The following is a 27,389-nucleotide window of genomic DNA, read 5'->3' as shown; positions in this document are numbered from 1 at the left end:
ACAATCAAATTCCTAAATCTCAAAGCAAGTTTAGATTCAGCTAGAATCAAGTGTGGAAATCATTTAAAAACACCCTTCTAAAAAAGCCAAAACACTCTTCCTTAAAGTGGCCATTTTCAAGTTACACTTCTGGAAGCGTCAGCCATCAGCGTGTATGCAGGCAAGGAATATTATCTTTTGTGGTCAGCCTTCCTTTGTTGTGAAACAGGAAGGTGAGCTAGTTGTCAGGTTACACATGGTGAACATACTGGATTTACAACTATATCATATAACAACATCATGAGCAGTGTTAAAGGACAGCAACTGCATGGCAGAAAGATAAAAACATATAGACAGAAATGAATTCAGGAGAAGGGGGATGGGAAGTGTTCAAATGTGCTTCAATTAACCACTCTACCCTAAAAACCTCCAGAGAGAAAAGCCTTGTTTTTAATGATAGTTGAACATTAAAAGCCTAGTTTCTATAGGCAAATCCATTAAAGCACCCTGATTGGAAAATTACTCTATCAGATACAGAATTTTCTATATCAGTTGTTAGCCTAATGGATTAAAGGAATTGGGAAAACTGACCCAATGATTTTAATGCTTCCTAATTTTAGTATGCATACGTGTTTGAAGGTGTGCGTGTGCTTTTATCATAAAACCAGCTAAAAGTATAGGCTAACCCACTGTGGCATAAATCAATTACTGAACCACATGCACAAAACAAAAAGTCCTTGCCTTTAAAAATACAACCAGCGTATCCCTTAAATTAAATTTAATTTGGATTTAGCTTAATTACATCACCTGCTCCCAAAACAAGCCCTAAAAACAAAGAAAGCATTGTTTATCCTCAAATTTGGACTTAAGTGCGTCACCGTTCCCCTCATACACTATCAGGATGTCACATGTTTCTGTCTCCTATTGTTTGTCTTTCTCAGGAAGCAGGAAGTTCAGAATCAGCGTCTGCAGGAACGGTGGGAAAATGGCTTTTTGATGGAGTTCTGTCTTCCTTGGTCTTTTAAAACGAGCCAGGGTTTCTAATCAACAGCTCTCTCACATGTGTCAACAGGAAACAAGCATAAACATGTTCCCACTCCAGGTAGTCCCTTGGCATTGAGTATCATTGTTCAAGGTTTGAGCAAGGCATGAAAACTTAAAAGTTTTTATATTTGTGGAAAAAAATACAACTTTACACTGAGTAACTATGTGAATCAACTAATACTATCAAGTAAACAGGGTTTTGCATTCACCATTGAAGGCTCATTTAGAAGGAGTCAGGTGCTCCTGGCAATATTACTGTGCAATATTAAATGTAGCCTATTTCACAACAAAAAACACTTTCCGCAAAGTTTGAATCTAAGCTGTCTCTCTGATCCTGGAGAAAGTAATTTGTCGGTGTATTTCACAAATAGTATGAGGTGAAGTTTCTGACATCGGTCAAGCTTTACGTTTCCTATCGTACGGTCGTCATGTCAAACATAATGTGTATCAAAGAAACCCAACTTCTTATCCTCAAGTTGTTATAATATTGCAAATCCATTATCCCTAAAGCACAAAAGAAGGAAAAAAAACATGCAGAACACGCAGACCATTCAATAACAAGCGGAACTCACCTCTCTTTATTGTCGGTATTGTTGTGTTCAAGCCCCAGGTTTGCGAAAATCTTTTGTCTTTTTTGTTACCGGAGCCTAAAATGACTCTGTTGTCTCCGTGATCTCGCGTCCAAAGTCATGAACACAAAAGGAAAAGCGATGCGCAAAATATACAGCCAGCCGGTGATACAGTTCATGTCAGGTTTGTGAGGACACAAGCTCTGTCGGTCCGTTTACTGATTTACCCCTCCTCCGCCCCTATCTGATCCCTACAGTCGGTCCTGCCTGAGCAGACGAATTTCCCTCTGCCGTTACCTTGGTGATATAAACGCCGCTGACGCGCGCGCCGGCTGAACCTACAGTGCCTATAAAAAAAAAATAAAAAAAAATGATGGAGTGGAAATAAATGGTGTTTTTTTTTGTCATGATCAATGCAGTCCTACAAAATCCTATTGTTATGTTTGTTATATCCACTTTATATAAGAACTACCAAGGTATTACAATGTTTTTGCATGGTAGGCTAATACGTTTTTTCCTCTTCTGTGCCATCAGAAAAATGTAAATCACAATTTATATTATTCTGACTTGGTGGTCCAAAGAACACACATTTGTAAAATGTATTTGCTATTGTGACGTATATCAGAGTGAAACAAGAAGAAATGTAGGGCGGGACTTGATTTTGTCCATTGGGAATTGATTGGATTGTTGTGTGGTTGTGGTTTGCTATATGCTGTGATCTCATGTGAGTGACAGGTTGTCCCGCCCTCACACCAGAGAACATGTCATCAGAGAAGAGATGAGATTTCGCTGCAAGAAGGAGGGGAAGTTATTTTGATTAAAGATTATTTATATATTTAATAATTTATAATAGCAATATTCCTTCCATACAAAATAAGAATGGTCCATTTTGATTTCATGGTGACTTTAAACCTTTTCTTGACTTGTGCTATATCTTATGTTGATATAGAAAAAGATGAGTGTGAGATTGCCACCTCTTGTCCAGCTCTGTGATTTCACACATGGCTAGTCATCACTGCTATGCCTGCTCACTCTTCCATATCCATTTTGATTCTGTTGATTATCCAGTAAGATGGGTTAATGAGTTCTCTGGGCTTGTCACTGGAGAAAAGTTTTACTTCTCACCTCAGCGAATAAGCGGACATTTTCACAACACACATTTGTTAAGACCTATGATAGTCCTGATGAAGGACATGTCATTTTGAACTTCATTTTGATTGAAGTCAAAAGTGTAACCCCATGTGGGCCTTTCTTATAAAATAAATAAATAAATAAAGACAGTCTTACTGATGGCACCAATAACAAATTGTATCAACATCAAGCACACAGTTTATCAAATATAGTTAGTCTATGTTACCAGGTGGTATGTGTTGAGGTTTCCCAATTTAAAATGTATGTTATGCCCTAAAAGGCAAAAACCAGGAAGCTGAAAAAGCACAGGGAGCAAAAGAGAGGGAGAGGACTTGTGAAACAGGGAGGGAGAGGGATGGGGAAGGAAGGGAGTGTCAGTGCTCAAAACAATACAAAAGCTCTCAAAAAAAGAAACAATAGGCCTGTTAGCAGAAAAAAGAAAAAAAAAAGGTTAGGAAAAAATGGTGGCTTTTGGAAAATACATTATAATATGATGGATTTTGCAGGCATTGGTTTCACATAATTGACATCCCCACCTCTCTTTTGGCGATGTTCTGTTAACGTTATTGTCAAATAAAATGAATAGGCCACATATTTTCTTTTCTTGATGCCTTCTGAAATACATAGCCTAATTCACTGAATATGTTCCTGGATTCTCAGTCTTGGTTTGTTAAACAACCAGAAGAAAGACCAATGAAAAGGATAAAATAGGATGAAAGACTATGTTTGGTGCATTTATGTAGAAATTCACAACTTGTATTCTGGTCCCCTAAGAGAATAAAATGATAAACAATGGATCTCTGCTTCCATTCCCTCATAATAAGCTATGGTTTACTGCCATCTAGTGGATAAAACATATCTGACTGGTCTGGCAGAAATGTTTAGAACCATTTACTGGAGAACCATTCAATAAAAGTCTGAAAGGGACTTTTTATTCAACTTTTTATGTTGTGTCAGTTTAGAAACGGCAATTCAATTGTTAGGCCTAATTAGGTATGTAATTACAAACTTGCGAATGTCTGTTCCTCAACACACATTTGTTTTTGGTTGTAAAGTGAACGAATGTATAACCAGAAATATTTAAACAATGAGAGAATTTTTCCTCTTTAGTTTATTCCGGTGTATGTCAACGCACGCATGCGCACTATGACGAGCATATCCATTACATTGAGCCACAGCAAATGCATTTTTGGATTCTTTTGGGTTTTAGAAGTTGTTTTTGCTGTATGGTTATAAATGTTTTCGATGAATGAAGAACACCACGGACATAATTTGGTCAAGGCAAGTTTGTTATTAAGCTATAACTACAATTTAAATAATGAACTAGTGTAATGTAGGCCTATTAGCTAAATAACGAAAAGCGACATTGCATATTAAATTCATAAACTAGCATTCTAGTGTTTGTTGTTGTAGCTACTGTCAGCTAAGACCTAGGCCTTACTGAAGTTGGGTTAATCATGGGAAAAGTGCCAGAAAACACCTGATTCTAACATCAAAAAACGGTTGTTTTGAGGAAGAGAGAGTAGCCTATCATTTTCGTCTCCATCCTTCAAATTTTGACTCATCTTGGATGCTCAAATCATCACTATAATCCCGTGGTGGTCCACCGTGAGATAAAGTGTGTATCTATCTCTACCATAAAAAGATGGAATGAAAGTTTTTTATATATATATTTTTTTACATTTGAATGATCTTTCTCTATATTTTGTCAGTCGGTGCTCTGTTATACTGAATTTACTAGCAGAAAACTGTACAATTCCTGCGAATGAGCCATTTCCCACCTCGCTAATGTATGATGTGTGTGTGCATCCTAATTGTGTGTGAGTTTCTATATGAGCTTAAAGTAAAATAATTAATTCATCAATTAATGAACTATTCTATTTTTTGTTTTTGTTTATTTCTGTTCATTCACGCTCCTATTGAATGTCCTTTGTTGAAAGAAAGATTCCATGTCACTCTGACTACTAGGTTTGCAGAGTCTGGAGATGATGGGGTGTGGATGTGGAGCAGGTGGCCATCTTCCGGACACATACATAATGTTCAAGTAAGTGATTTCCTGTGTAAAATGTATCATGTTAGGTAACAAGTATAAATATCTGTAAATCAGCACGAAAATTAGATTGAAAAACCAATTTTTATTCTGTACTTGGGTACAGATCATCTTGGATAGGTAGACAGGAAAATCATTATTCCAATAGTAAGCAGTAACTGCAATTCAGTGCTACAAAAACCATCTAACATGCACAGAAAGGTTTGAGCTTATCCCTTCCTTTCCTCTTCCCTAAAAGAAAATAAATAAATAAAAGTATTAAAATTGCAGGAGAATATCTGCGGAATATCTTAAAATTAGTCTCAGGATCACTACTGCACAGACTCAGGCTCCATATGGTTTAGATGTCAACGGTTATTTCTGGGATATTTTGGCTTAATTTTTCTATAGTGGAAGGAAGTGGAGACACGTCATCCATTTTATTTTACAGTCCAGAGTGGCGCAGGTATGACGTCAGAACCCGGAAGTCTAATTCGCCTTTGGTTCCTTTGAGATTTTCCTATAGGGGTTTTATAATGGAGTTTTTCAATTTATGAGTAAAATAAAGCCTGTGGTTAACACAACTTGACAATACTTTGATGTTTTGTTCTACAACGTACACTGCACACACAAAAAATAACATAAATGCTTCAAAATTCACGTTTTAGCTATGGGCGTGTGTAATTGACGTTGTAGAACGAAACTTAAAAGTATAGTTAAGTTATGTTTAAGTAACATTAAGTAATTTTACCTTATTGTAAAGTTTTATAATATTTTTATTTATTTTAAATTCTTGGTATTATGACTCACCCAACACTTAAAAATAAATAAATAACTGAGTAGCTTTAGAGAAACGCCCTTGCTTTAAGCCAAACACTGACACTCGCTGAGATTATCGCAATGTCTCAAGCAATGTAAGTCCACCGTTTTGATTGACATGATCTCTCATTGAGGCGATTGTGCAAGTAGCTTGCAGCTTGGGATCGCTGCTCTCCTCAGCTTGAAAAAGCACAGTTTCATTTGAGAGGTATTTTCCTTGAGGCTGTTTGTAACATATCTGAACCCAATAGCCCCAGTCAGCTCATGGTTCTCAGGTGTTTCTGTGTTGTCTATGTCTCTCTGGATGAGTGAAGGTTTTGTAAGTGTTATGGATTTTGCCGTTAGGTTGGGTTGCTGATGAGACATGTTCCTTACAGCCCTCAAGAGACATGCATACATTACATGTCAGAAAAGTGGATAAGTGCTCATATCATACATAGATTATCATCATTTGTCAATTTGATTTTACATGTCAGTAGCTTTGTGAAAATGTCTCTCTGTAAAAAAATCCTGTTAAATTTACGGTAAAAACTGACTGCTGTAATTCTATAAATTTAGTGTAAAAAAGTATGATGACAAAGTTACAGGCATTATGGGGTGGAATTTGGTGGCTGCATATTTTATAATTCATAACTGATTAAAAAATAAGAAATATTTGTTTTTAAATAAAATAAAAAACAAACTGGCAGCTGCCTCAGCCTCACTCAAGGTCTCACTATAAATTATTTTATTTCATTATTTAAAAAAAAATATTATAGAACAATATTTGACTGTAAAGGTACATGTATTATCTTGTTGAATATCAAATATTTACTTCCCAAATTTTTTTTCATGTGAAATCAATATAATTTTTCACTTCATATGGAAAGCTAACTTACAGTTAACCAATTAACTGTTTTTATTGTAGCATTTTGACATTGTTTTTCTGTTAATATAAAAAAATAAATAAATGTAAGTGCATTTTTAGAATATTTAATTTTATGAACTTGAAAATTGTACAAAAATGTACTTCATGTTTAACTAATTACTAATCACAAAATTCATAAACCATGTGATCATTTTGTGAATCCATTTTTTAAATATGTTTCATGTCATGTTTTGAATTTGTTTAGTTATTCAAAGTGGTTGCAAAAGTACTTTAATCTGCATCTAAACTTAAGATTTCTGTTATTTTTACACTGCAGCATTCCTCTAACACAGATTTCTCTGGTTCCATGCCAATGTCTGGCTTTGTAACATTTAGGGAGGAGAAAGAACATGCAGCAACCTGTTACAGAAATGGGCACATTTTCAGCTTCATTTAAAGCCTGGATACACATGTCATGCTCCATCCTTCCTGTTTCATACTCATCACAAGCACAGATATATGTTCTGACAAAGAGTATACTCAGGATAACCACTACTGGAATTTTCCACTCCTGAGCCAGGAGTTTTTCCCTTACATTAAGTTTTGTACACTACAGCTAGATGTGATGCAAATAGTTTGTAATGACAGGTTGTTTGGACAGGTTCCGTTGGTTTTCATAACCTCTTACCTAAGCATCTAAATACTTTTGCTGCGTGTGACCTCATTTCACTGAGACCAGTTAAATAAGTTTTTGGGCGTTTTGCATGTAAATAAGTTTGTATATGTTGCATAAAAAAAAAATAAAAAAAATGTGTTTGCCATTAGATTAGTCTCTCTTGTATATTTATGTATGTTGCCCCTTCATTAATCTTAGATTGTTTCTTCAATGTTATCAAACTTTTCAAAAAATTCAGTCTTGAATTGTTGGAATTTAATTTTATGCTTTATGCTGTCAATCTGAGTTTAAGACTGTTAGAGACATTCTTGAAAGGATGTTGGCTCATTAGGTGGAGGATTTTCCTTTTTTTGTGTGTGATTTACATGATCATTCTAAAAGTTACTAATTAAAAATTAATTAAATCTGCCATTTGTTTCTGTACCAGGTGCACTTTTGTACATTCGAACCATTATATGTACTCATGTATGAGTGTATATGTCATTGACAGTACCATAATCAACCATAACTCCCCGATGCCAGGAACAGATTCTTGAGAACTTCATGTTAGAGCGCCCTCTACCAGATAAATCCCAACACTGGACAATTGACTACCCATTGAAGCACTAAAGGTGAGGCCTTCTGTTGATAAGGACTAATTTGATCATTGTACAAGTGGGATTGTTAAATTAACGTCCTGTTCAGTTGTTCGTTTTTTGACATGGACGTAATATACAAAAAAATAACACACAAAAAGTTGCTGTCTTGATCTTTGAAATACAATGGTGCTATATTCCACTGGGTATTCAGTGATGATCCCATTTGTAGGATCTCAGCCTCCAGAGAAAATTCCATGGGCTCTGTCTTCGGCTAAAGAATACTGATTTTAAAGACTAAACTGTGTTAAATCCATAGGGGGGATTATCTGTACTCAGTGAATTCCTCCCCTAATTTGTGCTGCGTTTCCAGACTTTTGGCGTTCAAAATGTTTAATCCTATTTGCTCCACTACACTGACGTATTTTCATTGCTTTGATTTCTGGTTGGTCTGAGTGGACTACACAAGGGGATAGTGCGAATCTCATGCACAGAGACACAAAGTGGTTTCATTGGTGGCAAAAATGACCCTTCTGGCAGAAAGGAACTAGCTGAAAGGATCTGGTAAGGATTTCTAATTTGTGTGTAAATTTGTAGAGAATATACTACATTAATTGTGTAATTTGTCAATGCCAGGTTTTGTCTTGTAGAGTTGCAGTTTATTAGTATTATTTTAAACTTGGTTTATATGTAATGCCAAAATGAACGGCTGTTAAAAATTTCAATACACATTTGGGATGTTAGGCCATAAATTACTACATCTTAGTATTAAGTTACTTAACTTCAAATTTTAAACTTCCTTATACGTTTTTAAGACAATTCTTTAGTATACTACACACTAACAATATCAGTAGTGTGCTTGTGTTTTCTCAATTCCATGCTCATATTACATGGCAGCATGGACGTCACAGGTCACAGTGATTTTGCCAAGTAAGACATGTTCCTGACCTGGACCACCATATTTTGTTGATCCTGGAAAAACATTTCTCTCCAAATATGTAGTCCTATCCCTTCCCCTAAACCTAACCCCTACCCATAACTTATCCCTAAAATCAGAGGAAAATAATTGGTGAATAATACTGATGTAGAAACACCTAAACCTGGTTGTAAACCAAAACTTGACAAACTGTAAACTTGTCTCTCAAATCTGATTGGTTGATTTAAATGTTGTTCCAGGTTAAACAAAGATGTTGATCCAGCAACATGTTGCACTTGGTGAAATCACGTTCATTGGACGTCTAGTGGGGACAATCAGGAATTTGATCTTGGATCCAATATATGATTATTTATTATTGTTCATGAAATACTTTCATGAAATTTATGTTTACTGTTACAAATTATATAGTTATAAACCCACACGTTGGGTTTTCATGTTTTATGGGGACATTCCAAAGACATAATGATTTTAATGCTGTACAAACTGTATGCTATTCCATAACCCTAACCTAAACCTAATCCCTAAACCTACCCATCACAGATTTCTACATTTCTACAATTTCTACATTTGTACATTTTCAAACAAAACCAGTATAATTTATAAGCTGTTTTCCTCATGGGGACCAAAATATTTTCCCACAAGGACAAGAATTTCTGATATTGCCATCTTTGTGGGTACATTTTGTCCCCATAATGTAGGGTATACCTGAACCCCCCCCCCCCACACACACACACAGTACCCTTAAATATAGTAATAATGTTTGGCAAGAGTTTTAAAGCAGACCAAGCTCTTTTGTAGGTTAAAGATTAGTCCATGTCTCCACAAGTCAGACAAACTTTTTTGAGGTACCAGGCAGAGCCTGCCGAAGTAGAAAAGTTAAATCATTAAGCTCAGATGGGTTTGACCAAAGATTGAGTGAACCCTTAATTAGCTGAAGTACCTCTGACCCGACCAGAAATTAGCAAAGAATCAGCTCAGATACGAAGACAAAGGCAAACACAGTTCTGCCACACACACACTCAGCGCTAATTCAAGCAAGAATGCTCATAATTAGGGCTGCCGTTCCCATTCTTCAAATAATTTACGTGGGGGGAAAAATCTGACTGCTTTGAAATGGTGACAGGACAGGATCCTGTCTACGGGGTTTAACCTCATGATCAACAATGTGGAAATAAAAGCTCACAATTCACTTTGAAACTTTTTTCTGCTAAGTTGATTTCATTATAGAGGCTTACTGTAATGCGGAAACTAAAGCCTCTGTTTTTTTGTTTTTTTTTTGGTATTCAAAAAGTGGTAGATAACAGCATTTGCTTCAAGAGAGGCAAAAATAATAATAATAATAATATTTCTCAGTAAGACCATCATTTTGCTTTGTGACACAATGATTCTTTCTCATAGCTTCATGTGACTGAATAAAATGCATTAAAGTTTGTTGCATGCTAACATTGTAATTACTGCTTCTTTAAGATAGCCCTGCAAATGTTTTCCAAAAACAGATGACTTTGAATACCATCAGATTTCAGCTCCACGTGCGAATGGCTTGCCGTTGTCTACTTGGCTCGTTGGTGGTTGGGTGGTTGACCTTTCAAACTGCAATGCTTCAGGACTCTGTCCGTGTGCATACACAACTCCGGCTTTGTTTACCAGCTCCTGGAGATAATGAGGCTCGAGGCACTGTACTCTGTCAAAACCTAGACAGCAGAAAAAGAGCTTTTGTTCTGAGAAAAAAGGGGCTGGTCTGTTTCTGAGAGTTAGTATGTATTGGTTTACTGGCAGGTTTGCAGAATTGAATCAATTGTTCGTTCAAAGGTTTTGGGTTTGTAATGAAGCAAGATGAAACAGTTGACGACTTTTGCTAATTTATTGTCGCATGCACAGGGCCTTTCATAATATAAAACACTTAGCAAATCAACATTATCTAACATATTTGATTTGGATTCTTGCATCCAGCGATTGTTAGAACTGAACAGCGTTACAGAATACCAGAACCCTACCAGAAACCAAAATGGATTTCCCAGCAGTTAATTTGCTTTGCTTGCAACATCAAGGAAAAACCCTTGAGGACCACACGCCTACCCATTGATGGTACTCGGGGGACCTTTGCGTACTTTGTGGAGTGGGTTCGTTCCAGTGAGTGAAATTCCTGAGTCCATTCCATTGAGTGAAATTCTTGAGTCTGTTCCAGTGAGTTAAATTCCAGAGTCCATTCCAGTTAGTGAAATTCCCAAGTTTGCTTCACAGAGTAAAATTTCAGAGTCTGCTCTAGAGATGGAAATTCTAGAGCCAGCTCTTCCTGTCAGTTCTTGCACGATCAAAGACGTGGTCTTTTCCATATATGTTGCATCTTCTATGTGTGTCTGGGCCACACATACACTGTCATGGCCACGGAGGCTGCTCCTTACTGGCTCCCTGCACTACCGGCACCTCCCTGGCTCCCTGAACTACTGGCGCCTCCATAGCTCCCTGAGCTAACGGCACCTCCCTGGCTCCCCAGACTACTGGCATCTCCCTTACTCCCTGAACTACCGGCACCTCCATAGCTCCTCGAGCTACCGGCACCTCCCTGGCTCCCTGAACTACCGGCATCCCCCAGACTCCCCGAGCTACCAGCACCTCTCTGGCTCCCCGCACTGCTGGCATCTCCCAGGATCCCTGCACTACCGGCATCTTCCTGACTCCCTGAACTACTGGCACCTCCATAGCTCCTTGAGCTACCGGCACCTCCCTGGCTCCCTGAACTACCGGCATCCCCCAGACTCCCTGAGCTACCGGCACCTCTCTTGCTCCCCGCACTTCCGGCATCCCCCAGGATCCCTGAGCTACCAGCACCTCCCTAGCACCATGAGCTACCTGCACCTCCCTGGCTCCCTTCATTATACCGGCATTTCTCAGGCTCCCTGAGTTACCGGCACCTCCCTGGCTCCCTGTATTGCTAGTATCACCTTGGAGGCTTCCTGTCCTACCGGTTAGTTTTCTAGTGGTTAATTAGTTTTGTTCATCTTCTGTTACCTGCCTGTTTTGTCACCATGGTTACACATTCATTCATTCAGTTCAGGTGCTCCTCATTTGGTTACCCCTGTTTGCGCACTATATTTATACTCAGGCTTGGGCTGAATCCGAAATCGCCCCCTAAACCCTCAATCACTATTCCCTATGTTAGTCCACTAATACTGTTCACTTGAAGGAGTGAATGAAAAAGAGCGAGCGAATTCGGACAGCCGTTGTGTACATCGGCTGTGCACTCATTATTGCGGTGCAACGTGGGATAGAATGATTACACTCAATAACGTCCACAATGGTTTCGGAAACCACTACCAAAGTCTGTCCCCTCAAAAATGCCCTATTTGAGGGTATAGGGGGTGATTTCAGATTCAGCCTTGGTTCACACTTTGTTCTGGTATTTGTTGTTATTTAAGCTGTTGAGTTGCGTTGTTTTCTCCTGCGTTTCCCTAGTCTTCTGTTTTTGAATTTAAATAACACTTCCGTGGATTTGGATTCCTGCTCCCAGTGTTTGAACTGAACAGCGTGACACATATATTAACACAAAATTGAGAAATTATAATTCTGTACCACAGTGCATTGCAGTAATGTATTTCGTAATTAGCTTTTTTAGATTATTCCGGGTATTTGTTTTTTGGAAACAACAGCGCTCATTTTTGTCTATAAAGAGTCTCCTAACTGACAAGCTGTCTGTGCAAGTCTGCAGGATAATCTTAGATTTGTAAGCAGTGTATTATGTACTTTCATTAGAGTGACTAATTGCCTTTTATTTCCATATGTGTTTGACTATAAAGTCATCATTCATTCTGTTTTTGGCCTGTGTGGCCTCTCCAACCTCTGACACGTAACAAATATTAGTGCTCTCAACACCCACATTATGGTACACTGTGTATTCAGTTTTGCCCTGACCCCCCAACTGTCATAACCGGTCTGTCTCAGATTTGTAATGAATTTATATCAGACTTGATTTGGGACAGTAGCCCAGCTGCACACATAAGCAGTATTGTCTGTCATGTAAGCAAGGGCATTTTTGTAATCCCTTGTAAATCGTCCAGTGTTGCCCATTGTGGTCCGAAGCTGGGACATTTTTGTTGATGCCTCTTGCCACAGGCTCAAAAGCACATTGCACGAATGTGGCTGGATAAAAAGCTGTTCTTTTGTCTCAGACCCCTCCTCTTGAGCTGCGTGTCTTCATCATGGCCCTTAATGCGTAATGTGAATGTCTCTTCACTAAGGGCAAATGCTAATTCACACCCCTCAGGCATGCTTTTAAACCTAGTCACTTAATGGCTGTTAGCATGCACACACAAGATGCAGTACACTGGCAAATTTATTGTTTCATGCTTTCAGTGGCCCCAAAAGAATTTGGACACATAAGCTATGCTTAAAAAAGTATAAATGTCATAGATAACAAAATATCAAGTGAAGGCATCTGCGATCAGTTCATTAGAATTAACTTCACTATCTTGCTATTTATGCCCTTTTTAAATCAAATGGTCCCAAGGTTTTTTTTTTTTTTGTGAATGTATGAAGTCAGTTCTTCTAAAGTTTCCATGTGTAATCTATCATTAACTATGAACATATTCTACAAGCAGAAAGTGTCTAAATACCTTTTGTATGATTCTAAAAGTTATCTGTTGTTTTATAATGTTTATCAAAGTTTGGTGAATTTGCTTGCAAAGTGTCCTTATGCTAACTTTTTTTCAAAATAAAGGCCATTTGGTGTTGTGTTTGTTAGTTTGACACACGTTTTCTTTTACGTATATGCACATGCATCGTACAAGCTTGTACACTTTTATAAATGCACACATTTTCTTTTCCACAAATGCTCTCTCATACTTACAAAGTGTCTGTTGTCTTAAACAAGCTGAATGTTGGTCATGCATATTTTGTGTGTGGTTCAGATAATTCTACTCTACTCAATTTCACCATTGTCAGTAATTCCACATCAGTTGTTTGAACTTTGAACCCCTAACTGATCTTTTATGGTCTTTAAGTTGACATAAAAGTTCTAATTTACTGTGAACGTATGGCTACAGATCAGTTAATGTCAGCATGTGGTGTGTAATGGATGGTGTCTGGTTTCCCCCCCTTGACTGCTGGTCAAGCAATCCTGTGCCAGTGTTTTGATATTTAATGATTTAATTCAGTAATTCATAAAAGATTATCAAACAAGTCTGTTCCATTCTAGCAACTCATATGACTCAGACTGACAGGTGGGTGTTACTCAAAACTTTGCACATCTTATACTTTTAATAACCATCTGCTAGTTTGCTGTTCTAGAAGACTGTTACATCCTTTTGCAGTGAATTGCGTTGCATTGAATTTATTTTGAAGCTCTGCTGAAGTATTGGGATTTTAAGTTTGTAATCATATTTTTATTTAGTTTAGTCAACTACACCATTCTGCCTTAAAAAAAATCATAATTAAATTAATTTATTATATTAATTTAAATGCATTTAATTGTTGCTTTTATGTATGTAGTGTTACTATATAGTATGTCTGTCGTTTTTTGATAAACATCTATTCAGCACCCAATATAATAACGCTTTAACAGCCTTGAGTCACCAACAAAATGTCACCAACCCCTAAAGGACACGTTGACTATTTACTATCACCTTAACCACTCTCCTATGGGAATATGATAAAACTACTCAGAATTTATGAATCTCTCTATAGACACAGTTTTTGGCATTTAGAGAATACTGCTTCTCTTCAGCAGGAACTTTTTACTGAACCCAGGGGGTTTGGCACGAAGGAGGAAAGTACCAGTGAGAGTAAAGAAAAGCACAAAGACTTTCCCTGATAAGAAAAAGAAGAGTGTTCTTATGTGGTCTGACTAAAGTTTGTATGGTCCAGAGCACGCTTTTGTCCACGGAATCCACGCGTGACACATTTTTATGATGTGTGTACCTTTAAATATGAATGCATATATAAATTCATTCATTATTTTGGTACTTCCCTGATAACAAACTATAACAAAATGGCATGTATAATGAAAGTATTGACTATTTCCACTTGTACATGTTCTGCGTGTGCCTACAAACTGTTTTAATCTATACATCCACAAAAATTCAGGAATTATTTCCTTTGCTGCAGGGATTCTGAAAAACAATCGTTACATTGTTGTGACAAATACTGTCCATATAGTTTGCCAGAAGGGAGTTTTCAATGATCAGCATGTTTGTGTCTCGTGGTGTCATTATGTATAAAATATCAATACTTTACAATCTTTAATAAATCATGCATCTTGTTAATTTGCTATGCTTGTCTGATTTGAAAGCATGCCTTAAGTTAAATAGTGTGAAATGCGGAACTGATTCCTAATCAGGAAATAAAATGTACTGGGCTGGGACAGTTTTTAATGGGTGGGCCTCCTCTAACCTAGGTCCAGGTTGAACCATTGGCCCTGTCCCAAATGACACACTTTCGGGTTTGTGTAATTATGTATAAAATACATAATTCTGACTGTAGGCTGACTGTAGGATGTCCCATTTAGTCATTTTAGGTTTCAGGTGGGTGCTCAAGAGCACCCCCTTTGTGGTCAATGTGCCCTCGATGCGCACTGGTGCGAGCTCCACAGCAGACTTCTACCCGACAGTCAAAGCGGCGTTACATCACGAAAGTGCGCACTCAGAGGTAGACTGCGAGTGTTTAGGGTGCCATTTGGGACAGGGCCATAGAGGATCATCACAAGGCCTTGGACAACATTCCTGGTTATCTCCCCCTGATGACAGCCTTGTTCATTATCAGAATTGATGTAATCTGACTGGTTTAGTGCATTAAGACTATAGTCTCTGAGAGCAGTGTTGGATTCTGTGTGGATCTCAGAATGTCAATGGGGATCTGAAGAATTCCTTTTAAAAAAAAAAAAAAAAATTATATATAATTATATGAAAAAGCTACTTGTATGTCCTAATTTAACTAAGGCCTAATCCTGTATTGTTGTAAACCCTGACTCTGAAACTTTTAGTTAAGGATCTCATCAGCACTCATTGCTTTTAGCTGTGTCTCATTTACTTTGTTTGTTCACCCTACATAAGCCTGGTCAATTCTGTCATTCATTGCTAAGTCTTGTATGTGTCTGTACTGCATTTCTGAGGATTCTCCCTGGTTTCATGTCTCTTGTTTTTTTAGTTTTTTGGGATTCTCTGCCTGTTCTCCTGGATTTCTCTATTCTGCCTCTGCCCTGGACTCTGTTATTGTTTGGACTGTTTGTCTGTGTTTTGACCTTTGCCTGTTTGTGTGGATTACCCTTTTAACAAATACTGCGTTTGGATCCTACGTCTTGGAGCAGTTTCAACACACACACACAAATATTATTTTTTATGTTAATATAATATGGACATTTTCTGTGTGAGATTCAACCATTTAGTTATTTATTTTTAAATAATTGTTCACCACAATCCTATTGTGCTTGCATGCTAATAATGCTCAATCATTATAAGTATTCTTTGTGTTTAAAGAATTTTTTTTCCGCAGAAACAATGCAGAATATGACAGTTGTTCTGATCATCTGTGGATACAATGAATACTAAGTCATGTAAATTAATGAAGGGTCCATCAGAAAGATGCTGTTCGTTTTCGGTTGATCGTGTTTTTTGTATATCAAGATATAAGATAAAAAGAAAGAATAATAAAATGACACGGTTGTGTATACACCTAATTATTGTGCATGGATCCTAGGCCTGTTTCAGTTGTTATTGATTTTTAAACGATTGACAACAGTTATGTGGTTTAACAGATTCAAATTATGAAATGAAAAAGTACCCGAGGCACTTGTGTTGAGGCATGCTCATTATGAGCAGCTCATAGGCATGTATAAACAATTTTAATTTGTGCTTGGATTACTTGAATATGCATTGTATTGCATGCACGTGCTTCGTGCAGACTCGCTAAATGTTATGTTACACAAAAAAATATTGTGTAAATGATTATTAAACAATGTTTTGATCAATATTTCAACGGTTCATGCACTTACCATTTTGTTTATGCATGTTAGCATTTTTTTATATTTGTATTTACATTTATTTTCTTAGCTTTTTGTGAAAATGCATGAAAACAAAAAACCGGGGCCGGCGTCGGCGGGTTAATGCGAGAATAAAACACAGGTTTTAATTTGGATACATGAAAGACGGAATTAATTCGGAAGTTTGAGTCGGACTGCCACCAGACTAAGGATCTTAAATGGGCCAAGAAATTTGGGAGCTAGTTTATTAGAGACGGAGCGGAGTGAAATGTTCTTGGTTGAAAGCCACACTTTTTGACCAACGACGTATACAAGAGGCTTCGACCGGTGGCGATTGGCCTTAGCCTTGGTGTGCGGTCTCACGGACTCTGGTCCATGTGCGGTGACACCTCTGGACGAAGGCGTGGGCGGAGGGGACCGCGACTTCGGATTCCAGGCTAGGAAAAACTGGTGGCTGGTAATCTAAGCTACACTCAAACGGAGATAAGCCAGTGGATGACACTGGTAACGAGTTGTGAGCGTACTCAACCATAGAGAGCTGCTGACTCCAGCATGAAGGATTCTTGGATACCAAACATCACAACACTCTTTCCAAATCTTGGTTGGTTCTCTCTGTTTGGCCATTGCTTTGGGGATGAAACCCAGAAGACAGACTAACACTCGGTCCCAGTAAATTTACAAAACTCTCGCCAAAATTTGGACACAAACTGGGGCCCCCTGTCGGAAACCACGTCCATCGGGAGGCCATGTAAGCGAAAAACATGATCTACAACAGTCACCGCTGTCTCCTTGGTGGAGGGTAATTTAGGCAAGGGAATAAAATGAGCCGGCCTCGAGAACCAGTCCACTACGGTCAAATAGACCGTCATGCCCTGGGAGGGCGGGAGGGCGGTGATAAAATCTAGCGCTATGTGGGACCAGACAGCGGTTGGAGTAACCCAACTGGGGGTCGATTGGAAGTCTTACCAGTGGCACAAACCGAGCAAGCCAAGACAAAACTGTGAATGTCACGAGCCATTAATGGCCACCAGAATCGTTGCCTGACCAAAAAACTGGTGCGATCAACTCCTGGATGACAAGCCACGTTAGAACAATGCCCCCATTGAATAACGTCAGACCATAATCCCTCCGGCACAAATAATCGATTCGGTGGGCCACCGGGCGGGGGCGTTACCCCTCCTAAGGCCGTCTTGATCTTCGACTCGATCTCCCATGTGAGTGTGGAGACAAATAGGGTCTCTGGTAAAATGCACTCGGGAGTGGATGGCCGCTCGGAATGGTAAAAAATGTGTGATAAAGAATCGGATTTGATGTTTTTGGAACCCGGGCGATACAAAAGAGAAAAATCAAAATGACCAAAAAGAGCCCACCGAGCCTGCCTGGAGTTGAGTCTTTTGGCGGTTCTGATATATTCCAAGTTCTTGTGATCGGTCCAGACGATAAAAGGTACCCCCGACCCTTCTAACCAATGACGCCATTCTTCCAACGCTAACTGGACTGCCAACAACTCTCTGTTACCAATGTCATAGTTACGTTCGGCAGGAGATAAGCAATGGAAAAAAAACGCACATGGATGTATCCTGTCGTCTGTAGAAGAACGTTGGGAAAGAACTGCGCCTACCCAAACCTCTGACGCGTCGACCTCCACCACAAACTGACGTGATGGATCAGGGGCTATTAAGATGGGAGCCGAAACGAAGTGACCTTTCCGTTTGGCAAATACAGCCTCAGCTGTTTCGGACCTCCTGAACGTAGTTCTGGGGGAGGTCAAGGCAGTCAGAGGAGCGGCTAGTTGGCTGAAATTGCGAATTAAACGCCGATAGAAATTGGCGAATCCCAGAAACCTCTGTAGGGCCTTACGGGAATACAGACTTGGCCAATCTACCACAGCCTTAACCTTATCAGGATCCATACGTACTCCCTCAGACGAGATAATGTATCCTAGAAAAGAAACAGACTGTGCATGAAAATCGCATTTCTCCGCCTTGACAAAAAGCCCATTCTCTAGCAACCTTTGAAGTACTCGTCAGATGTGCTGCACGTGTTCCTGGAGAGAAGATGAAAAAAAAAATCAATATGTCTTCCAGGTAGACATATATGAACTGATCTACCATATCTCACAGCACGTCGTTGAAGAGTGCCTGGAAGACCGCTGGGGAGTTTGACAGACCAAAAGGCATGACCAAATATTCAAAGTGCCCCCTGGGGGTGTTAAACGCGGTCTTCCATTCATCCCCCTTCCTAATGCGAACCAAATGATAGGCATTCCATAAATCCAATTTTGTGAAGACTGATGCTCCCTGCAACCTCTCGAAAGCTGAAGACATCAACGGCAAATGATAAGTATTCTTTACCGTGATGTTGTTCAACCCCTGGTAATCAATAGAAGGTCGCAGAGAACCATCCTTCTTGCCCACAAAAAAAGAACCCCGCCCCCGCAGGAGAAGAGGAAGGCCGGATGAACCCCGTTGCTAGAGAATCAGAAATATATTTCCCCATGGCCTCCCTCTCTGGAACAGAGAGCGAATATAACTTGCCCGGAGACCTGGCAGTAAATCTATGGCACAGTCGTAGGGACGGTGCGAAGGAAGAGAAGCAGCACGGGACTTACTGAACACTTCCTTCAGGTCGAGGTACACAACGGGCACAAATCCACTGCCTCCTCCTGAAACACAGAAACAGGTACAGATGGACAAGCAGACAAAAGACAAGACTCATAACACTGAGTACTCCATGCAGAGATGGAGTGCTGGCACCAGTCCACCCTGGGGTTGTGTTGTGTGAGCCAGGGGTGACCAAGAACTATGGGTGTCAGAGGTGAGTCCATGAGGAGAAATGACAGAGTTTCCGTATGGTTGCCTGATGTGGTGAGTGTTATGGGTCCGGTGGTGAATGAAATATTGGGGAGTTCTTGACCGTTGAGGGCGTTGACGGATATGCTATGAGTAAGTGAGGTGACAGGAATGTGAAGTCTATGAGCAAGCTTACGGTCCATAAAGTTGCCCTCTGCTCCCGAGTCCAGTAAGGCTTGATAGTCGTGTGTGCCGGCTGCCCATCTCAGTCTTACCGGGAGGAGTGTAGATGATGATGATGAGGTCTTCTCGGCAGAGATCCCACCCGATAATAACCTCAGGTTTACTACCGGGCTTGGCCTTTTACTGGACAGGCATGTAGGAAGTGGCCCGCTCCCCCACAGTAAAGGCAGAGTTCCTGGGACCTCCGCCTTTCCTTCTCCTCCCGGGAATACCGAGCTCTACCCACCTGCATGGGCTCGTGATCGAAGACGGGGCTGACTGAGTCCCCGCCGCTGGTCCGTGGGCTTTCAATACCTCTAAGAAGTCGATTCGGAAGAACGCGACTTTCCCTCCTGGAGAGCCGTGCGTCCACTCTTAGAGCCAGTTCGATAAGCCCATTTAAACTTGTGGGAAGGTCCAGCGCGTAGATTTCTCTTTGAACACGGTCAGCCAGCCCACGCAGGAACATGTCCCACTGCGCCTCCTCGTTCCATTGGCACTCAGCCACCAGCGTGCGGAATTCGATGGAGTAGTCAGACACGGAGCGATCTCCTTGTTGCAGGTTGGCGAGAACCCTAGCCGCCTCTCTTCCTGTCATCGAACAGTCGAACACACGCCTCATCTCCTCGCCGAGTGCCTGGAACGAGGCGCAGCATGGATCCTGGTTCTCCCACACCGCCGTTCCCCATAACGCTGCTCTCCCAGCCAGCAGCGTCAAACAGAAAAAGCTACCTTTGATCTTTCGTTGTTGAAGGTTCGGGGTTGCAATGAGAAGTGCATGGAGCACCTGGTTAAGAACGCTCTGCAGAAACTGGGTTCTCCTGAATACGCCTCCAGTACTGGTAGACGAGGTTCCGACTGGAAGAGCGACTCTGGTGGTGTGGGCTGAAATGGCGGTGTGGGCGGCACAGCGGGACTCCTCAGATGTTGGAGTTGTTGGGTGAGCTCGGACACCTGCGTCACTAAAGCTTGTACTGCCCGCCCTGTGTTCGTGATGCTCTCCTCCTGCGTGTCCCTCCGAGTGATACTGCAGGCGATGAATTCGTCAAGGCTGATCGTGGGACCACCTGCTGCCTCCATGATGTGGTCAGATTGTTCTGTCATGAATGCGAGAGGAAGCAAGATGCAGGTAAAAGATGTTTATTATAAACAAACAGTGATGGTCAGGTCCACACAAACACGACACACAGGGCAGGAGAGTGACGCAGGGACCTCGATGGGCAACCAGGCTGATGGTGGATGACAGATGAATGAGGAGTCCGTAAATCCAGAAGTGCGATGATGACGACAGGAAACGAAAACACGAAGAGACAAATCCAAACTGGAACGAAGACCACGTGAGAACGCCAAAAAGGACAGGAACCAACACCAGTAAACACCACAACAATCTGACAACACAAGACATCAGTCACTGAGAATATATAGGTGAGTAGATTGGAATCAGCTGGCGCTGATGATCAGCGGTAATCGGAGGACACACCCACACTACACACTATCATACACACTACACACAATCACACGAGACGAGGAAGAGACAGCGAATTCATGAACCGTGACAAAAAATTTAACTATTGCAAGAATACTTTAGGTTGCATTTAAAGACTGATATTATACAGAGATCATACTATCCTTACTAATAGTCATATTAAAACACATTTTAGTCTTAATATGTGCATAGTGCAATAAAGCACTCCAAATAAAGTTTAATTATAATATTTATATCAGTTTCAAGTGATACGTCAGTAAATATGTTAATGGTTTTGTAGTATACTTAGGATGAAACTTGGTATAGGTCGTTTTTTTACTAGGGAACAGCTCTTTGTATGCAGATAACAGAAAACTCAACTTTTATTGACTTTGTAGGTCCTAATCCAGTGGTTCAATCGGACAGGAATTTGTACGTCTGTGACTTTCTTTGTGCGCACGTACATACATGTGCACAATATTTCAACAAAAAAAAAAGGCAATTACCAAAGGCCCATCAGGCAACAAAGTTCTCTTTCCTTTCTTTCCCCCTTCAACATTTTAGAGATAACTCCATCTTAAACTGTCTTGTTTTTAGACTAACAGTGGTTTTGATTGTATGCCGGATGCTGAGAACAAACAATGTTTTATGCAGAACGAGTGGAACTAAAGATGAAACGTTAGTTAGCCTTAAGCCAGTTTCAGTTTAGACACTAGTAACCCGTCATCTCAAAGAGCCTTTTGTGTAATTAGACTGATGACGTCAAATGAGCTCTATAAATGCATAAATTCATCGTTTGGGTTAAAAAACAAAATGAGAACAGCAATCCCCTCCCAGCCCCTTAAATACATTTTCCCTCTTTCCTTTTGCATTGATATCTTCAACTGGCTAAGACGACGGGTCAGTTCTTGCACGTCACAAACAGAATCCACAAAGGGAATATATTTAAGCTAACAATTAGTCTTGTTTAATATGTTGGAGATGCTAGAGTACAGTCATTACCAGGTGAGATGAGACTTTGTTTATTGACTTAGAGAATATAGTTTATATTGTTATAACATATTGCAGCATTGATTGGTCTGTTTTAATTCTGTTTAGACTAGTGTGTTCCTTGAATCTACTTTCTCAGCCTCACAGCCAAGCCTGTGCTTTTGTCTTCTTTTTTTAAAGCATGCTTGCAATACACAGAGCAATTATAACATGATCTAATGTATTCAACGGATTCAGTCTGTGATATGTTCAAAATAAAACAGGACTATCTTTGCATGAATACACAGATAGCATACAGTATTAGCATGTATCTGTCTGACTGTATGGGCATCACCTCTCTGTTTGTGACTCAGGTGCAGACGCACCTGGAAAGCCCATCAAAATACCACATCCAGCAGACCCAGAGGCAGCAGGTGAAGCATTACCTGTCCAGTGCACTGGGAGCCAAGCTAAGCCCACAGGCCAACACAGGGCCCGGCCCCAGCCAGCCCACAGAACACGGCATGCCCCCTGGACCAGGAGCCAGCGCTCCTAATAGCCCTATGGCCCTTCTCACCCTCAACTGTGAGAAAGAGGTAGATGCAAAACCTGGCATTGACAGTTTTGTCAATTAGATTATATTTTGCCAAAGTATGGTGTCAAAATGTGGTGAATTTTCCTGAGAATATGTGTGAATAATGTCCAGAGACAAATAAGCAAAAGGGCAAAGGTAAACAAGAATCCCACGAAGCATTAGATTTTGTTCATATTATTTACCTATTCATCGTATTGTTCACCTTTCAAAATTTTGGGGTCAATAAGATTTGCAATTATTTAGCACTTATTTGATCAAAATAGTAAAAACAGTCATATTTTTTTCTTATATTTAAATGTTTACTATTTAAAATAACTGTAAAATTCTATTTAAATATTTTTTTAAATGCAATTAATTCCTGTGATGGCAAATCAGAATTTTCAGCAGCCATTGCTCCAGTCTCATATATATGGATTGTGTGCTCAAGAAACATTTCTTATTATTATCAGTGTTGAAAACAGTTGTGCTGCTTAACATGTTTACCATCATTATTTTTTAATACCATCATTAAAAAATACCAATCATTATTGAATACCATCATTATAATTTTTTTCAGGATTCTTTGATGAATAGAAAGTGCAAAAGAACAGCATTCATTTTAAATGGAACTCTTTTGTAAAATTATAAATGTCTTGACATTCACTTTGATCAATTTAATGTGTCCATGCTGAATTAAAGTATTCATTTATCTCTCAAAATTGACCCCAAAACTTATGAACGGTAGTGTATATCACTCTATCAAGGTTTTTAAGTAACTGCATGGTGGGGCCTGTTTGACCTAAAAAAAAAAGCAAGTTGTGTAAGTAGCACGACTAAATAGTTTCTCACCATTTTTATGTCTATGAGTGATTGATGAACTACTGTACATAAGTGCTGGAAGGGCTTTGAGGAAAGTAAAAGGTGACAGCTGGGTAAACAGCACAAAGGTTCTAAGACATTATTCATGTATGTGGTGTATGATCATCTTTCATTGCCCACAGAGTCCATTATCATATTAATTTAGCATTTCTATTAGCCATTGTGGCTTTTTTACTAACATGGATCTAATTAATACTTTGGGATTGAAGCACTTATTACAAGGTGATGTGAACACATTCTGCTCTTAAAATTTGAATTGGTACAGATGGACGACGTAATTGAAGACATCATAAGTTTGGAATCGAGCTACAACGATGATATTCTTGGGTTCATGGATGCAGGACTTCAAATGACTAATGCGGTAACAGCCCTAAGGATTATAGTGTCATGTTATTTAAGATTCATACAATCACCTGAACAGTCAGAACATGCACTGAAATCTTTTTGGTTCTAATTTTTCAGATTCCAGTTTCTGCAAACCTGTTGGACATGTACAACAATCATGCTCTTTCTCCAGCTGAGGTTTCGCTTAACAACTCCTGCTCCAACCTGCTATCCGTCAAAAGGGAATTATCCGGTATATTCACACTGTCTTATCTATCAATAGAGTAAATAATCATTTTGGTTACCATTTCACTGCCCACTGTGCTTAGGAATGGAAGTATCCATATTGTGTGCACTTTTGAATGCACAATATCAATGAAAGATATATTGTATTAAATAGTTACCCCAGCACCTGGCATGATGCACATCATGGACAAGTCTGGACCATGTGGCACGTTTGACACTTATCAAAGGCCTGAAGGCTTTCCAGTAGGTATGTTTTCCGTTCCTTGGCCTCTGAAAGGCCCTAAGCATGAATAAAGAGTTGTTGTTTTTTGTCCAGACACTGAACATTAATATCTATAAAATTATATTATTTGATGAACTAACATGCGTGTCAACATGGTTTACATTTGAAATTACCTTTACACACATTAAGTCAAGAAAAATATTTTCAAAATGCACAGTTGGTGTGTTAAAAATCACCTGTGTACTTAAGACAGTAATTGCACACAATATGGACACTTGTAAAACATGCTACACACACACACACATTGGAACTTGTAGAGTTTAATTTCAAAATACAGTAATTTTTACATTTATTTTTCTACTTTTTAGAATTTCTAGTGAACAGCCACACATTAGAATACATTGGCACACTAGGGAAGAATCTGTGAACTCTGTAATGGAAAGTTCTTGATGTTAAAACTGTGAAATTGACTGATAATTATGAAGTTGTTTCAGTTAATATAACTACGCATTTCAGAATCAGAGGTCAGAGCCTTGGCAAAAGAGAGACAAAAGAAGGACAACCACAACCTCAGTGAGTCTGATCATCACTTTATATGCATAAACATCTGAAATATGTGCTAAAATGTCTGTCACATAATTTATTTTTGTATATTTAAAATTTTAAGTATAATAATAATAATGATAATAAAATATGACCATATCTTTATTGGCTTTTATATCCATACAGTTGAACGAAGAAGGCGTTTTAATATAAATGACAGAATTAAGGAGCTGGGGACATTAATTCCCAAGTCAAATGATCCGTAAGTCTAAAAAAAATTATATTAAAATTTAAATAAACTTTGGTTTACAATTACATATATTCTGTATTCATATATTCATCCTAATCATCTATGATCTATACCAGCATGATTTATACCAGAAAATGTTGTGGTTACACATAAATGCCAAATGCCAGCGTAACCGCCTGGCTCTGGTTTTTACAGGGACATGAGGTGGAATAAGGGGACCATCCTGAAAGCTTCAGTGGATTATATTAGGAAACTGCAGAAAGAGCAGCAGAAAGCAAAAGAGCTGGAAAACAGACAAAAGAGACTAGAACATGCAAACAGACATCTCCTGCTTCGTATTCAGGTAAACCAACTGATAAACAAAAGCTGCTCACTGCGATTGGTTAAAAGCTCATGGCAGCTAGTTACATGATCAGATTTTTGCAGACAAGTATGTCCTTTGACAAAATACTTCTTCTTTTTTTTAAGTTAGATGGCAAAACACCAAGCGTAACTTTGCTTTGAAAGCTTATAAATTATGCTTAGTGCTTCAGCTGCATGAAATTCAAAAGTTACACTTGAGTAATTCATTATGGGGAATTTCCTTCATTTTGACACATGGCATTTGGTTCACAATGTGCCTACTGTTTACATGCACAACTTTTCATGCACCCATAATTTTTTTTAGAGTAACGCTGTGTTATCCTAAAATGTGTGTATTTGTCGTTTCTGGTTGTGTCCAGGAGCTTGAGATGCAAGCCCGTGCTCATGGACTCGCCGTTTTACCCTCTCCCAGCCTTTATTCCTCTGACCTGGTGGCTCGAGCAATCAAACAAGAGCCCGGAATGGGGAACTGCACATCCGATTTGTACTCGCACCTCCCCAGTCCTGATATATCCCGCCCCACCACTCTGGACCTCAACAGCGGCACCATCAGCTACAACGACAGCCCCACGGAGGAAGAGGAACCGGGGGTCTACGACAGCCCCAACAAGACCTCCGCCAAGCTGGACGACATGCTTATGGACAACACCCTGTCTCCAGTGGGCAGCAGTGACCCCCTGCTGTCCTCCGGCTCCCCCGTCCCATCCAACAGCAGCGACAGCAGCAGTATGGATGAACATGAAAACGGCTGTTAGCATTGCAGACAAACTTCGATGAACCAAAGTTAGACGATTAGATGTTTTTTATATAATTGCAGTACCAATGATACATTCAGGTGGTTTCCTTACAATCCAGATCATGTGTAACATTAAGAGCACTTTTAAGTACAGTACTTATCTTGTATCTCTGAATATTTAGTGTATATATATATTTTTCATATATCATTTTGGAGTTTACTAGTTAAGAATGACTGATTTGATCAATTTCTTGATTTATCAAGGATTTCTACAGGATAGCTAGAATAAAAACAGCTAAAGAGTAATTTTCAGAGTTGGCTTGATATTGTCTACAAATGCAACTTAATTTTTTTGGGGTGTACATTTTCCAGAGGTGGAGTAACCAGTAACACGTCTAGGCATGCACAGTTCAATTCAAAACATCTCTACAAGAGAAACACAGTAGTTAGAAGCAATCTAATTTAGTACTTTCAATCAGTAGCATTAATTCATTGAATTAATTTCAACAAATGTTTGTTGATGATGAAATTAAACATGTTGGCCCGTGGTTACTATCTAATGGTCATATATGAAGTCTGTTTGCCTGTCAGATTTGATCAGTCAGGCACTGTTTTTAATCAGTAATCTGTGATTATTATGTGCAATCACTTAGTGTTGGACGGCTTAGACAGTATACTAACATTATCAGTAAAATTAATGTCAAAATCCTGACTTATGATAATGTACATGAATGACTTGCTATTGAACAGCTAAATTACAGTTGTTGCCTTTTTATATTTATATCAGCTCATTGGCAGTCCTATTGCAATTAATGGAAGTCTACTACAGTTTTTTAAAGGTCAAATAAAGTCTCAAAAGTGGTGTAGTTTTATTTATGCAACACATCATTGATGAAGACAGGAGTGAACATTTATATCAGATTATCAGATTCAAATGTAGTAGTTTTCTCAATCTCTATTCATGCATTGTTAGGTCATTTTTAAATATACAGTACTGTAATATCCTTAATGTATGCATTTCAATATAAAAAATATTTTTAATTGACTTGATAACACTATAGGGTAAATGATTACTGAAAATCCTGCATGAAGTGCTGTTTTTGTTTTTAAGGTTTATGACGACAAGAGAATACCATACATTCATTGAATACTAAACCAATGGTGTCATGTTTTCCACACATATATATGGTATCTATGCTCTCAAACATAAATCTTTCTCTTCATAACA

The 27,389-nt window shown here is 39.2% G+C and overlaps 2 protein-coding genes across 7 annotated transcripts in view; one reads left to right on the top strand and one right to left on the bottom strand.

Annotated features, from left to right (window-relative positions):
• The window catches only part of frmd4ba (FERM domain containing 4Ba), a 58,460-nt gene extending 56,609 nt beyond the window's left edge, over window positions 1–1,851 (bottom strand). Inside the window, exon 1 of one of the 4 annotated variants that reach the window (XM_082190006.1) lies at window positions 1,596–1,851. The gene's annotated coding sequence lies outside the window, so the exon portion shown is untranslated. The remainder of the gene's footprint in view (window positions 1–1,595) is intronic. The other 3 variants (XM_082190005.1, XM_082190007.1, XM_082190008.1) reach the window with 3 other exon arrangements.
• mitfa (melanocyte inducing transcription factor a) lies at window positions 599–27,389 on the top strand. Of its 3 annotated transcripts, XM_082190025.1 has the most exons (11): window positions 599–1,081; window positions 4,692–4,767; window positions 7,585–8,233; window positions 22,398–22,619; window positions 23,742–23,837; window positions 23,939–24,053; window positions 24,201–24,293; window positions 24,786–24,842; window positions 24,999–25,074; window positions 25,258–25,405; window positions 25,785–27,389. In XM_082190025.1, the coding sequence occupies exons 4-11, from the start codon at window positions 22,548–22,550 to the stop codon at window positions 26,178–26,180; spliced, it is 1,053 nt and encodes a 350-aa protein (XP_082046151.1). In that variant the 5' UTR covers window positions 599–1,081; window positions 4,692–4,767; window positions 7,585–8,233; window positions 22,398–22,547; the 3' UTR covers window positions 26,181–27,389. The 3 variants fall into 3 exon arrangements, with proteins under 3 accessions (XP_082046151.1, XP_082046150.1, XP_082046149.1); XM_082190023.1 differs by lacking the exons at window positions 599–1,081; window positions 4,692–4,767; window positions 7,585–8,233 and adding an exon at window positions 21,824–22,059; XM_082190024.1 differs by lacking the exons at window positions 599–1,081; window positions 4,692–4,767; window positions 7,585–8,233; window positions 24,201–24,293 and adding an exon at window positions 21,823–22,059.

This window comes from Leuciscus leuciscus (genome assembly GCF_965113295.1).
Source record: "Leuciscus leuciscus genome assembly, chromosome: 14".
NCBI lineage: Eukaryota > Metazoa > Chordata > Actinopteri > Cypriniformes > Leuciscidae > Leuciscus > Leuciscus leuciscus.
The sequence above is the reverse complement of the archived record's forward strand: the minus strand, read 5'-3'. Positions and strand labels throughout refer to the sequence as shown.

Excerpts from the sequence above, each read along its gene's own strand:
- mitfa (XM_082190023.1), top strand. The coding sequence starts at position 22,027 with ATGTTGGAGATGCTAGAGTACAGTCATTACCAG. Across the intron at positions 23,838-23,938 it reads GACTTCAAATGACTAATGCG|ATTCCAGTTTCTGCAAACCT; the intron begins GTAACAGCCCTA and ends CTAATTTTTCAG. Across the intron at positions 24,294-24,785 it reads GCCTGAAGGCTTTCCAGTAG|AATCAGAGGTCAGAGCCTTG; the intron begins GTATGTTTTCCG and ends TACGCATTTCAG.